This window comes from Tachypleus tridentatus, chromosome 13 (genome assembly GCF_004210375.1).
Source record: "Tachypleus tridentatus isolate NWPU-2018 chromosome 13, ASM421037v1, whole genome shotgun sequence".
NCBI classification, from domain to species: Eukaryota; Metazoa; Arthropoda; class Merostomata; order Xiphosura; family Limulidae; genus Tachypleus; species Tachypleus tridentatus.
The window spans coordinates 221340313-221354859 of NC_134837.1; the positions used below are offsets into that span (position 1 = coordinate 221340313).

The window sequence follows — 14547 nt, forward strand, 5'->3', positions numbered from 1 at the left end:
CCTAGCGCGTCAGGCGTGCAACTCGTAATCTGAGGGTCGCGGGTTCGCATCCCCGTCGCGCCAAACATGCTCGCCCTCCCAGCCGTGGGGGCGTTATAATGTTACGGTCAATCCCACTATTCGTTGGTACAAGAGTAGCCCAAGAGTTGGCGGTGGGTGGTGATGACTAGCTGCCTTCCCTCTTGTCTTACACTACTAAATTAGGGACGGCTCGGTGCAGTGGGCTAACAACCTACTCACTCAAATACTTGTTGAAGAATCCGCAAGCGATTGCGGCCCTATGTTCCAAGATGGAATCTAATGGTGATAACTAACTAACTAACTATCCACATGCAATGCCCTCTACAATCCCGTACCCATTTATACTCTCGTCCCTAAAACATTTGTCCGTCAACGGTCACATTCAAACTCTCTCTTTCTTAACCTGAAGATGACCTAGAAAGGTCGAAACGTTGTTCTCTCCTTACCAATAAAAGTGTTCATATCCATACCAGCCATTCTGAGATACATTTTTATTTCAAGTGGGTTTCTCGTCATCACCAGTTATTTCATAAAAATAATTTGCTTTGCCATTCTGTATATTGTACAGCGTCAGTGTAGGTCCACACATTTTCAGTTGCAGACAACGGTCGATTTAACTTGTTCTACATTTTCAAATCAATAACAACGTATAAACCATTAACTGTTACCAAGGGAGAAGTGTTTGTTTGTTTGTTTTTGAATTTCGCACAAAACTACTCGAGTGCTATCTGTGCAAGCCGTCCCTAATTTAGCAGTGTAAGACTAGAGGGAAGGCAGCTAGTCATCACCACCCACCGCCAACTCTTGGGCTACTCTTGTACCAACGAATAGTTGGATTGACCGTAACATTATAACGCCCCCACGGCTGGGAGGGCGAGCATGTTTGGCGCGACGGGGATGCGAACCCGCGACCCTCAGATTACGAGTCGCACGCCTTAACGCGCTTGGCCATGCCGGGCCTGGGAGAAATGTAGGTACGTAATTACTGGCTTAAAGCGTTAATACATAATGTTTTTGTCACTGTAGTAACTTTGAGTAGCCTCAGGTCTTTCAGTGACGTGTTCAGAAGCATATGGAAACAGTTAAATGTCACACATAGAATTAATGCTTTCCTTTAATATTTATCTAGTTTTTCACATAAGATATGATGTTTCTTTTGAAATTAGAGAAACAACAATATAATATATCGAAGTTTCAGTAAGACTTTACGACATTTTAAAAGTAGAATTTTTTAAAACTCAGAAGTTCGAAACAAGCGATTTAAACATCAATATGTCCGTTGTCTCAAAAAGCTACTGCAGTGAAAAAGGTAAGACTTTGAATCAAATATATTATAATTAGAACTGAGTTATGTTTAGCTCTAAGTCATATTGAACATTTTAATATCTTTGTAAAATTCTCACATTTCTAAAACTTATGGGTCAGATGAAAATAATCACGCTAAACAATTTTTACCACAAAACGCTAATAGCTAATACTGTGTTATTATCGTAACTATTTTAAATTTTTTGCGTAAATCTACTTAAGGTCTATCTTCCCTAGCCAGCTCGTCACATCATCCACAGCTTTTTCTTGGGCCACTCTTTACTAAAGCATAATGGTATTGATCGTACATTATAACACTCTCATGGCTGAATGAACGAGTATATCTGGTGTCAGGTTTCAATCCTATGACCTGCACATTGTGAGCCAAGTACAGTACCATCAGGCCTATTGCTGTGACATTTCATAATCTACAATTAATGACAGCCGTTAAAGAACATTTTATTTTGGCAAAGAGATTTTTTTAAAGTTTAACTGTAACTTGGTTGTGACTAACAGCAACTACTAACTCTTGGGCTACTCTAGTCTCAACGAATAGTGGGATGTGACATTTATTATCATAGCTCACCCATGATCTGAAAGCGCGGTTTGAAGCAACTGACTGCATACCATGAACACTAAGCTTCACATTTCAGGCATATTAGTTAGTAGGCCACGCACGGGTGGATTGGATTTTGAGTATTGTTGAGCTTAAATATTACAATGCGTTTTATTCTTCCATATGTCTGCAATTGTGGATCATAGTGGGCGTATTTATTTATGAAAGCGACTAACTGTGAATTTCATTTCTGCTTGATTCAAACGTTATCCCCGAGAAAGTGAAACCATGGTTGAAATGTTAAAAAGCTATTTTACTCGCGCCTTTGTTGATGATAGGCAAAAATCAATTTCTAATTGTAATGTTATTTCATTTATGCTTTTGTACGTGGGAGTCTGTTTTAAAATATTCGTATAAGTACGTATGAACCATATACATTGTAAAAACGAAGTTAGTCGATCTCACCTTTAAAGTAGGAACTGTAATTGCTGAATTCAAACTGGTGATTATGATTAGGGAATAGAAACTTCATACAGCTTTACAATGCTGTCTCGTCTACAAACTCCATCACTGTTTATCAGATAGATGATATTTTGAATCCAATCTCAATTTTTTAAAGAAAATTTCTAAACATGCCTGATCTCAGTTTTTGGTTTTTCAGAACTATATTTCATTAACAACAGTAATAATAATAAGATTCTGTGCACTTCGGTCACACTGGCACAGCTAAGAGACCTGGCAATTAAATAATCAGTCTTACTACAGTGAAAACTGAGGTTTGCATTAATCATCTTGGAATAACTTCGTTGACTAAGACCACGCGCGGACAAGTCCCACTATCCGTTCTCATAAGACTAGCCCAGGAAATGATGATGAGGGCTGGTAGTTAGCTGCCTATCACTTTGAACTTAAGGACATGTAGCTTTGCGTGATAGCCAAGAAACAAAGGAACAATTGTTGGCTAAAGTATCTGCTTAATAAACAGTGTCAGAGATTCGTACACTTGTTCCAGTTATTCAGAATAATATATTTTAAAAAGCCTGGAAAGTTTTTAGAAGGCGATGTTCCAGTCATGAAGAAATTCCTACAAAACTTTTAAGAAACAAACTAAAAAATAAGTGGGAGCACTATACGTTTTGTTTTAAATGTCGTTTTAATTTGTGATGATTGGAATATTACCCAATGACAAAGTGACTAGTTGGGTTATAACCAAAAAATTAATAATCTTGACCTTTCGTTGCTGTGAACAATTGGATATTATCTTGGACAACAAGAGAACTAAGGTATTGCAAAGTGTTGGTGGTACAACTAATACTACTGTTCAAAATAATTCTCTTATTTGGAAAAGATTAGATATTTTTCTTGTTAAATCACGACATAGAAAACCAATGTCAGTCTTAAGGGTTGTAGCTAACAAACTTATGGTGTCTATGAAGTGTCATCATAGGACATGAGCTGGACCACCATGACAGAGATAACGACGTCATAGTTACACGAAGTGGAACCATAGTCATGATTTCGTCATATGTCTCACCATATTTCACCATATAATCAATAGCTAGATTTAATTATGTGTGTGTGTGTGTTTTCTTATAGCGAAGCCGCATTAGGTTATTTGCTGAGTCCACCGAGGGAATCGAAACCCTGATTTTAGCAGATTTAATTATGATATAAAAGAAAAACAGTCACATTATTTATAAAACACTTTACTAATTCATTAGTACTATATATAGTCATGCTTTTGGCATTTGCTGAACTTTCGTAATTAAATCACTAATCATTAATTATCGTTCTGAATAGGATGCTTATTTAACATGTAAATTAAGACAGTCTTACTGTTTCACTGGTTTGTATTTATGTTATCCATATAACTATGATTGCTATTGTCATTAACAAAATATTTCATTTTACACATGTTACTTTATAGTTTTAACTTAAATGTGTTTTCCAAAAGTGGACAGTGTTTCTATAGGTGGATTGGTACTAATGATAGTATCTGTTAGATGAGTCGTGTGTCTAGGCGGATTGTGTTGGTAATGATGGTGTTGCTAAGGAGATTGTGTTACTAAGGTTCTATCAGTGGATGACTTACAAAAGTAGATAACGTTTAACAGGATGTCGTGTACATTTCACAGAAGAGTTTCTATACTTCCGAGGGACACCATACAGGTTTCAACATGTCTCGTCTTATTTTTCATTTACGGATGTCCTGAAAAGAATATTTATTTAAATATCATGCAATAGTTTTATACAAATGTTTGAACTTTTACTAGTTTGTCTTTCTTCTATCCATATAACTATTTTTTTTTGTTCTTGACAAAGTATGTTATTTCACTTACATACTTTCTGCAGTGTTTGTATGAAATCATTACTAAGGATAGTTTTACTTTAGGCAGACAATGTAGAATTTTTACAAACTTGTCGTTTCTTTTTCACAAGTCATTAAGACAACTATTGCAATGTATATATTAGCTTTTGTTATTTGAAAGAGGCAGTTATTATAACCAATAATATACTTTACATATTTTATCATCCTGAAAAGAATACTTATTTAACCCTCTATGTATGATTTCGTCTTTTTACAAGTAAATATAACAAATGCACGACTTGCTGTTTTACTTAACTATTGTTTAAAATAGCAACACTTAACATCCACTTGATGTTTTATACATAAACCTTTCAGATGAACCGCTGTTTGATGTCAAGACCACTGTTTCTTAGTAAATACTCAGGTCATCAAATGGTCTCACATACAAACTGAGTGGACACTAACATCAAGATGTTTGTTAAAATACAAAAGGTCGTCATGTGATCACGTGTTACTGATGGCAAGACTAGAAACTTTGTCATTGTGTTTACCTATCACGTACAGGTAGTTCTCGATTTACGTGAATTCGTTTTACGTGTTAATGATTAACGTGATCAATGGAATAACACCATTTCTCGATTTACGCACTTGCAATTTCGGTCAACGCGATTTTCGAGCGATTTGTTTATTGTAAAGGTACAAATAAAAGCAATTATCCACCGTGTGTGTACTCGAAGGTTTAGTTGATGCAGATACTTTATTACGATAACATCTGTGATAAGGCGACCCATGATGGGTGAAGTAAAGCTACAATGAGAATAACGTTACGGTTGAGGAGTCCGTTTGGTCAGGCAACGAAGCCATTAAAATGAAGTTATCATGTTTCACACCGGAGTTCATGTTTTCTGCAAATATATCACGTTGACTATGTGAGCGTAGGCGGTACTCCTGCAGTATATTAAGACTTGATTATTGGCAACACTACCTGGATTGCATGTGTCGTGTACACTTTATGACAAATACTTTGATTTACGCGACCAATTCCTGGAACGTAATTATCGCGTAAATAGAGAATTACCTATAAGTCACTTCTACAAACAAGAAATTCGATTATGATATCTTTCAAAACATCATTCAAACATATTAGTTTTACAAACAAACAAATAACAATAACTGTCAAAGAACTTCTGACTGTAAATCAAGTAATTATTTGAAAAAAACTGAAACAGTGTTATACTAACATAAATTAAACAATTTAGTGTTCTTTTACAAAACTCATATTTTGTCATAGCCCAATATACTATCATACATACTTATCAACATTTCATGTGGATTAATGTATCAACATAAATTACAATTAGTGCTTTTACTACTTTGTATATAGATTGTTTTTTGCTAACTACATATAATCTATAACTTTGCTCGGTCTCTTTCAGCCTATTGTTAAAATACAATTTCGGAGTTTACGGTAGGATAAGATTCCTGAGAAAGTTTTAAAGGAGGTCAAGGATTAAATATGTGAACCACTTGTCATAAGTTTTTGTATGTTCTTGAATAACGAGCAGGTACTAGAGGATTAGAAGTTACCTAATGTAACTCCTCTTGTCTCTGTGAGCGGTGTACCTCAGAGGTCAGCTTTAGGATAACTGTTTCTTTATTTACATTAATGACATAGATGAAGCAATGGTCAATAAATTACTTAAATTTGCTGATTATATCGAGTTCTTGGTCGTCACTAGCTATGAAGAGGATGATGTTGATTTACAAAAGGATTTAGATCATTTAATGGGTTGGGCAAATAAATAGTGGAAGGGTTTAAATTATGACATTGCACGTGGGTTATATAATGGATTTAATATTATATGTTTATTTATAATACTTATATTTGTTTCAGTTTAGTATGTATTTAGAAACGCTTGAAAATTATATTGTTAATTGCGTATTGTGAAAGTCCTGCCTTTTTTTTAAATTTGTAGAAGATTCTCGAACGTAAGAATCAACAACGTACGATATGTGTATATAAAATACTAGTAATTGCTAATACTATTGCTAACTAAATTTTCGAAAATATCTCCTAATGAATATATTATAAAATTCGGAAGTTATAATTGTGATAAACACTTTTTATTCGGAAAACTACAGATATTCGACCAGGAGTGTTTATAGATTTCGAACATTACAAACCGTTTAACTTCATTGAATTAACTACGAAGACATTACGTATCTTCGTTTGTGAAAAGCTCACGTGTGAGCAACGAGAGATAGCTTAACTGTTAAGTAAGCAGTATCCACACCAACATAGAATGAATTTGTTTGTCGTGAACCGTCGATAAAATATTCTGTTCCAGACCAGAAAAAAACACTCAGTACCGTTTGTAAAATCTTGTATACAAGCCATTATTTTTAATAACCCTTATTATAAATTGTATTGTTGTTTCTATATCAAAATCTATTTGTATTAAGAAAGAAAATTGTGTGTATCAGTCTTGTTGACAAATATAATAGATTTCACACATATCGACATTCAATTAACTTCTAAATTCAAGTTAAATTTCAGGATATCTAATATCGTAATATGTAACGTATGTGACATAATAAATTGGAAACTCGTTTGAGATAAATTATAATACGTAACAATTACCATACTTTGAATTATAAGTATAATTTGGATAGAAATTTCGTTAAGAGTGTCACGAAAAAATAGTATCTTGGTGTAATGGTTGGTTCGTCTTTTAAGCCATCCAAGTAGCCTGCTGTTGCTGTCAGTTGGGAAAATAATATTTTAAGTTGTCTCTTCAGAAATATTGAATGCATGTCTAAATAGGCTAAAATTTAATTATATCTGTCATTGGTTAGGACGTATTTGGAATGTTGTATTCAGTTTGGGGCTCCTTACCTTGGGAAAGACATTGAATTGTTTGAAAACACTGGGAGAAGTTTTACTAGAATGGTACCTGGGATAGAGGGGCTATCATATGTGGAGAGATTAAGATATTTAAAATTGTTTTTTCTTGAAAAAAGAAATGTCAAAGTGGATCTCATTGAATTAAAATTGTAAAAGGAATTGATAATGTTGATTCATCAACATTTTTATACTTAACAGCGAGAATTATAGAACTAGGGAACATAATATAGATTTAGTAGAAACTGTCTTCAGCTAAGGTAATATAATTTTTATATAAGGTATTTTCCCTATGGAATGTGTTGTCTTCGGATGTTGTAGAAGCAGTAAATTTGGGTGAGTGTAAGAGAAAGTTTGATAGATATAGGAATGATGAAACTTGGTCTTAATAGTTTTAGTTTGACTTAGAGGATGAGACAGCTGAGATGGACCAACAAGTCCTTTGCTATCCCTAAACATTATGTTATGCTATTCCTGACACGAGTCACATGTTCGATATTCCAGACCATCGATCTGCACAATAAACTTTGGTTTTACAAAATGTATATGTAAGATGTCAAGTTTAGAAAGCTTTTAACCTTTTCTTTTCACATAAATGGAAACGCTTTATTTTGAATGTATAACGCTCTATCTGACTCCCGGTTTTGCTGAAAGTAAGGCTGATCAACATGGTACGGATATTTTATGTAAAATAAAAGTTGAACAAGACAATTGTAATACATTGTTGTATTTACATGATATTTAATATTGAAAATAAATGGTTTACACTTTAGATAGTTATATATTTTCTACATAAATCTAATGTTCATCGTACTTTAACCAGATTTTTTTGTATCTCACTGAATTTAAAAGTCAGTAAATATAGTTCTTTCACTGTAGGTAGTGGTACAACATATTAATTGTGTATTCACAATATTTGACGAGACATTCCAATTAACATTTAGTTCTTGTGTACTTTTTATTGAATAAGACTCCATAAACTGATTATTCACGTCTCTAACAAAACTGTCGTTACTCATATTGAAACAACTTATAAAGCATATGATTAAATTTTATTCAATGCTTTTTACAATATGTTCGTATTACTATCTTGGTGATGGCTTATATTTTTCATTTTGGGAACGCTCTCTACTGGCAAAGCTGTATGTCTGCAGACTTATATGCAAGAAATCTGGTTTCGATACCCATGGTGGGCAGAGCACAGATAAACTATTATATAGTTTTCAGCTAACTTCAAACAAACAAACATTTGTAGAACAATGTGCAAAAACATATTGAATTAACATCAAACATCCTTCTAAAAATATGCCACTACATAAATGAATAAATTACTTCGTGCAAACTAATTTTATAAAAATTCAGTTAGCAGACTTCCAAAACTAGTTTTTCGACTACTGCAAAGCAGATATTACCTCACATAGATCTTGACACTATTAAAATAACATAACTCATCTTTTCAATTAAAAATTGTACAACCAATGTTCTGTGATTTTCCTATATAAAAAACATCTCTATATACTTACTACTTTAATATATATAAGTAAAATCTCAAAATTAGATATAAGACACACCAAAACATTTGTTAACGAATTTCGAGATACCATAATATACTATTTATAAAACACATTACGTTATAAAATACTGGATCATATATGTCTAACTTAGATTTTATGATAAAGTAGACATATGAATGCCAGTTTCTAATAATATGTGCAGTCACAGCTTATTCTATCTCATGATATGGATGTGATAATTTTGGAAAGGTCCTTTAAATTTCCTGTGTTTAAAGAAAATCATTTCCTTCAGAAGAAGAATATTCTTCTTCTTCACTGTCTTCAGTATGAATCCTCATTTCAAATATATTTATTTTGTATTATAACAATGACCCAGTGAAGTAGTACTTTGGGGAATATTTAAATGCTTTATCATGTGACTGCATAAAAAAAACAGAACTCTATAAACAAAATAAATAGAGCATTCACCAAAATAATTTACATGGAGGCAATGCACACATGATTGAACATTTTGAAAATATTCATTACAAAGTATATACTCATAACCCATGTCTGTAGGAATGTTTGTCTATTATTTTTGTACACATATATAAACTAGATGAAAGGCATTCTCTAAGAAGTGACAGCTATCTACGGATTTTCAGCGCTAAAATCAGGGGTTCGATTCCCCTCGGTGGACTCAACAGATAGCCCGGGGTGACTTTGCTCCAAGAAAACACACAATCACATGAGATCATCATGATTGTGGTTACACTTGGAGTAACAATGACGTCATCCTCTCTACCTTTCTTACTGCCTGAGGTTGACATATTACAGAGCCTTCTAGCGGTGTGGCTGTTAAGTGCTATCACAACAACATAAAATTTAAGGATCCTTATTGTGTAAAAGAGAAAACTTTAGGTGGTATTATTGTTATGTTAACATTGAAGCTTTAATGTGAGAGTTCAATTGTAGTAGAAAAGAAAGAACAAATAAAATTGTGGGATATGTCTAGAAAAGTTGTAAATTAAGTAATGCAGAGGAAATATTGTGATCTTACAAACACGTTTCCTGAATACGTATGGTTTGTGTCTTTTGAATGAGAAAGTACATCTGTTTGAAAAATTTGACACTTGAAGATAAGCGTAAAGATTTGAAATAGTCTTCTGCAGAACCAACACAAAGAGCTCTATTTCATATGGAGGCATCCATTTCCAAATGACTATCAACAAATAATGCTTATTATCATTATAGTACATAAATGATATAGCATTTTGCATACATATTTTAATAACCAGTTACTACTTCTTTTATGAGCAGTCTTCTCTTCAAATGACTAAGACACTAGCATAAGTTCAATTATAATGTTGGAGGGAGTAGCGTATCGAAGAATAATTTCCTTCTGTGTCATTCATGGATTATCTCATTTATTCACTAAAATTACACACTTTACTGAAAAATAATATTTTATTATTAATATCTTATGATATAATGATTTAAATGCCAAAACTGGCGAAACGTTAGGAGTAAATAGGTTTAAAATCTGTGATAAAATATACATGAGCTGCAAACAATTTTACATTCCTCATTATTTCTCCATTTAGACCTACTGCCTTATAATTCTTTTACAGCTTTTGCATTCAACACATTCACAGTTTGAAATGTGCATTAAAAATAGCACACTGTATGGTTGCGTACAGGTGTTCAACTTCATACTATGTGAGCGGAAGTAACAGGCAAGAACGGGTGTTATTATATTATTTCTACCCGAAAAAATCATAAGATGTTATAAGAAGAAAGTTGTATTCATATATTACAAACAACCATACTAAATTCCTTTTATTTGTATAATCACTATTTCGGGAACTAAATAACTGTATAATTTTCGTCTGGCAGTAATAAAGAGTTGTTACCACTGCCAGTAGCAAATAAATCACAAAAACAAAAGATATTTAACATTTGCTACCAAAATGCAAAACTTCAGTTTATAACTGTGAAGGACAAAAGGCCCGGCATGGCCAAGCGTGTTAAGCAGTTCGAATCGTACTCCGAGGGTCGCTGATTCGAATCCCGGTCGCACAAAACATGCTCTCCCTTTCAGCCGTGGGGATGTTATAATGTGATGGTCAATCCCACTATTCGTTTGTAAAAGAGTAGCCCAACAGTCCTGGATTTCTTTTAGATCACTGCTTTAGATTGTTGGTGTATTAATCATATAATACATAACAAATATGTATTTCAATTACTTATTTTGTCTTTTCTTGAAAGAAATAATTTTCCAAAAATTTATCTCAGTATAAATTTCTAGACACACGTGTCTGTAGTACTTCTTCCTATAATCTTTGTGTAATGTTGGGGACACACATATTCATCTTGGTTAAAGAGTATAGCCTGGTTGAGATAAGATATGGTCTCCAATAGGTGTTACCCAATGACTTCCCTACCATTGGATGTCACATTTTGTAAACTTCCCATTTGAGCATGATCTGGAGGGAGCTCATCTGGAAAAATTTTTATTCTGGCCCCTCTACAACTTCAGTGTGGGATTCTAACACTACTGTGTGTGTGTGGAGGAGTTATCGTTAACATTTTTAAACCTGAAAATGTATTTCCGATTGAATCACACTTCTATCCACGCATCTTTTTCTTCCTCATGTTAGAATGACTTCACAAGTACATGTGCATGTGGGGAGTTACTGCGCATGGAAGTTGTATTGCTCTCACATTACGAGAGAGATCTTGTTCCAAAATAATGTAATCATGCACAAGTGCAGTTTGTATTAAACGTGAATTTAGGTAGGAGTTCGCTCATGGCTAGTTTCACACAAATCTGATAGACAGAAACGCAAGGAAAATAGCATTTCTGTGTGTAGAGGTGGGTATCGATTAGAAGCAAATTTTCAGATTAGGAAAATTTTGGATTCTGTTAATTTTTTAATTCTTTGGAGTTTTTGAAACACAATGAGAATGTACGACAAGATTTCATCACAAGTTTTATTCAAAAAACAAAATGATGAAAGTAAAACAATCATTTAATGGTAAATTCACATGAAACCTTTGGGATCTTTTTTCGCAGTAAAAGAATCAATAGTATTGTTAAAATCAAGGTGTTTTACAACTTACTGATATGTAAGTTTAAGTAGATTCATCTTCAAACCCTGTAAATGTGACACAATATTGTAGGTCTCGAAACCATCATTCACGAGGTCTGGACTCTCTGGATCTCGGTGTTTAACAAGTTTCGAAAATAAAATCCGCTAAATTTAAAAGTTTTAGCAATGTTAAATCAATCACCTATCCGGCATTATTAATCGCCGGTGTCGTATCAAAGAAGTTGTACTTGTAAAATCCAGTTAGTACTACACCTTTGCAATGACGTAATAGTGCATCTCTTATTTTTGTTTTCGTCGCTAACCGACATATTGCCTGACACTGTAAACCAGCCCTCGATTACACACATGCCATTCAAAATTAACTACTGCTATACGTTGTATTATGCGTAAGTTTACTACAAGTTCTATGGATTTCAGCTGGTTTACATACTTACATCAGACTTTAGCGGCTATCCCTGATATCCAACATGCCTTAACAGATCTGCTACGATTCTGCTTGGCTTCAAAGTTCACAATGCCCCCTGCTAGTACAGCGGTATGTCTACGGATTTACAACGCTAAAATCAGGTGTTTGATTCCCCTCGGTGGGTTCAGCAGATAGCCCGATGTGGTTTTGCTGTAAGAAAAACACAAAGATCACAAATAATTTATTGACATCAGTACTAGTTTTACTTTCATCTTCTGGCCTTTTTGTTCAGAGGAGGAGCCGTTAAAACAAAGACTGTTATTAACGCGTTAGAGACTTGCGGTTAAGGTGTTAATAATGTTTGTTTGGCGCATGCCATTTTTAATTTTGCTTTATTTTTCACTGTATAATGTATAATAAGATGTTGGCTACTGAGGTCCCGACTACAGCACTGCCCTTCAGTTATCCTTAAATGTGAATAAAGGCTTAATTTGTTTTTATCAGATCTAAAATACTACCAAAGTGTATTGTGTATCTTCTCTCTCATTCTTTCTTTTCTATTCCATCCTTAATCCCATGGTTCTATGCCTTAGTGCTTTCGAAACTGGATCCCACTGCATCAAACATTTACAACTAAATGGGACCGAGTTCTTAATATTTTTATGTGAATACGCCTGAGGGCAATAATTATGAAGAGTTACTTCTGTACCGTTTGTACGCTACACCATATAATGCTCTATGAAATTAAACTTATGTTCATTGTATATTTATTGACATAGAGGAGTTACTAAATTTGAATCATGTTATTTATATAGTAAACATGGAATTTGTTTTGAGCTTTTCAGCAGTCAGAAATTAAGCTCCTTGTTGTCCCTCAAACGTTGTGTTAATTTATCTAAGGAAATATATTGCTTGATTGTCAATTAAAGGTTGCCAAAGGAATGACAAAATTGTTCTTTTTATCCATTTAGAGTGATACGGATTTAATATGGCCTGGCATAGTCAGGTGGTAAAGGCGTTCTACTCGTAATATGAGGGTAGCGGGTTCGAATTCCTGTCCCACCGAACATCCTCGCCCTTTCAGCGGTGGGGGCGTTATAAAGTTATGGTCAAACCCACTATTCATTGTGGAAGAGTAGTCCATGAGTTGGCGGTGGGTGGTGATGACTAGCTGCCTTCCCTCTAGTCATATGCTGCTAAATTAGGGACAGCTAGCGCAGATAGCCCTTGTGTAGCTTTGCGCAAAATTCAAACAAACAAAGATTTAATATTCTAAAACTGGCATAAGTCTGCTCAGAAATTTAATTGTTCTTTATGGAATTTTGAATTATAAATCACTAAAATTTGTTTTTAACTTAAACTTTTCACAATGCTTCAGTTTAAAAAAATTAGTTAACTTTCTATTAAAAGAATCGAAATCATTGTTACTTTATCATATACTTGCTTGCTTATATTTTAAAGTACAGATATAAAATGTGCGAACATTGAGATTATGTAAGTACATTTTATTATAAATATTTATTATAATAACGTTTTGGACAACATGAATGCCCATTTGAAAGGCCAACTACCCTGTTAAAAATATAATTGCGTTAGGTGTAGATGACTCCTACCCTGCCAAGTTTTATACTTGTGTCCCATACTATACTCACTGTTAAATATGAAAAAAATGCATCAATACTATTAAAACCCTTTATAGGCTATAGTGTATATACTTTATTTTACAGTGGCTAAATTTTCTCTTGAATTTGAGCTGGCTGCTGGGGTTCATCTATACCAGACAAAGTAAGATCAAGAATAACGAAACACCCCTCTGTTAAGTGAAACTTAGATTACTTTAGTGAAACTAAGATTACCATGGTGAAACTTAGGTTACCTTAGTGAAACTTAGATTACCATGGTGAAACTTAGGTTACATTACTGAAACTTAGATTACCTGTGTCAACAATCAATATTACTATACATAATCAAGGGAGATAACAAAGACTTATCCAGGTTTTCCACTTTTGGGAGAAGAACATTTTAAACTTATCTAAATTTTTAATAAAATGATCATTAAAACAAATTAAATCAAGTGTAATAGTATTGATAGAACTTTTGTTTTTTTATTAAATAATAGAAAAATAGTTTATTATATGTAAAAGCTGAAAAAATATGAACAATGTGAATATATTTTTCAGAGAAGTGGGCCTGTTGCATCTCTTTCCCCAAGCTATGTCTGTGGGAGATAAACTTCCAATGTATAGTAACCCATACAATTCCTTATAATTATGGATATCAGTATAATCCACTCTAGGAGAGCATAACACAGATATTAATCCAAATTGATATAAACCTATAGAACAAGTAATCATTATAGTATCTGTAATGTCTGTTTAAAACAGAGTAGTAGTGCAAGTTTATGACCTTCCCACTTTTTTCTTACAATCATGTTATATTTACA

The 14547-nt window shown here is 33.6% G+C and overlaps 1 protein-coding gene across 1 annotated transcript in view; it reads right to left on the reverse strand.

The window, feature by feature from the left end:
* Positions 1–11659: 11659 nt before the first annotated feature.
* LOC143237863 (agrin-like) overlaps positions 11660–14547 on the reverse strand; it is a 30811-nt gene continuing 27923 nt past the window's right edge. The window contains exon 3 of the mRNA XM_076477546.1: positions 11660–12314. Coding sequence (XP_076333661.1) covers positions 12289–12314 — 26 coding nt within the window. The 3' untranslated portion in view covers positions 11660–12288. The remainder of the gene's footprint in view (positions 12315–14547) is intronic.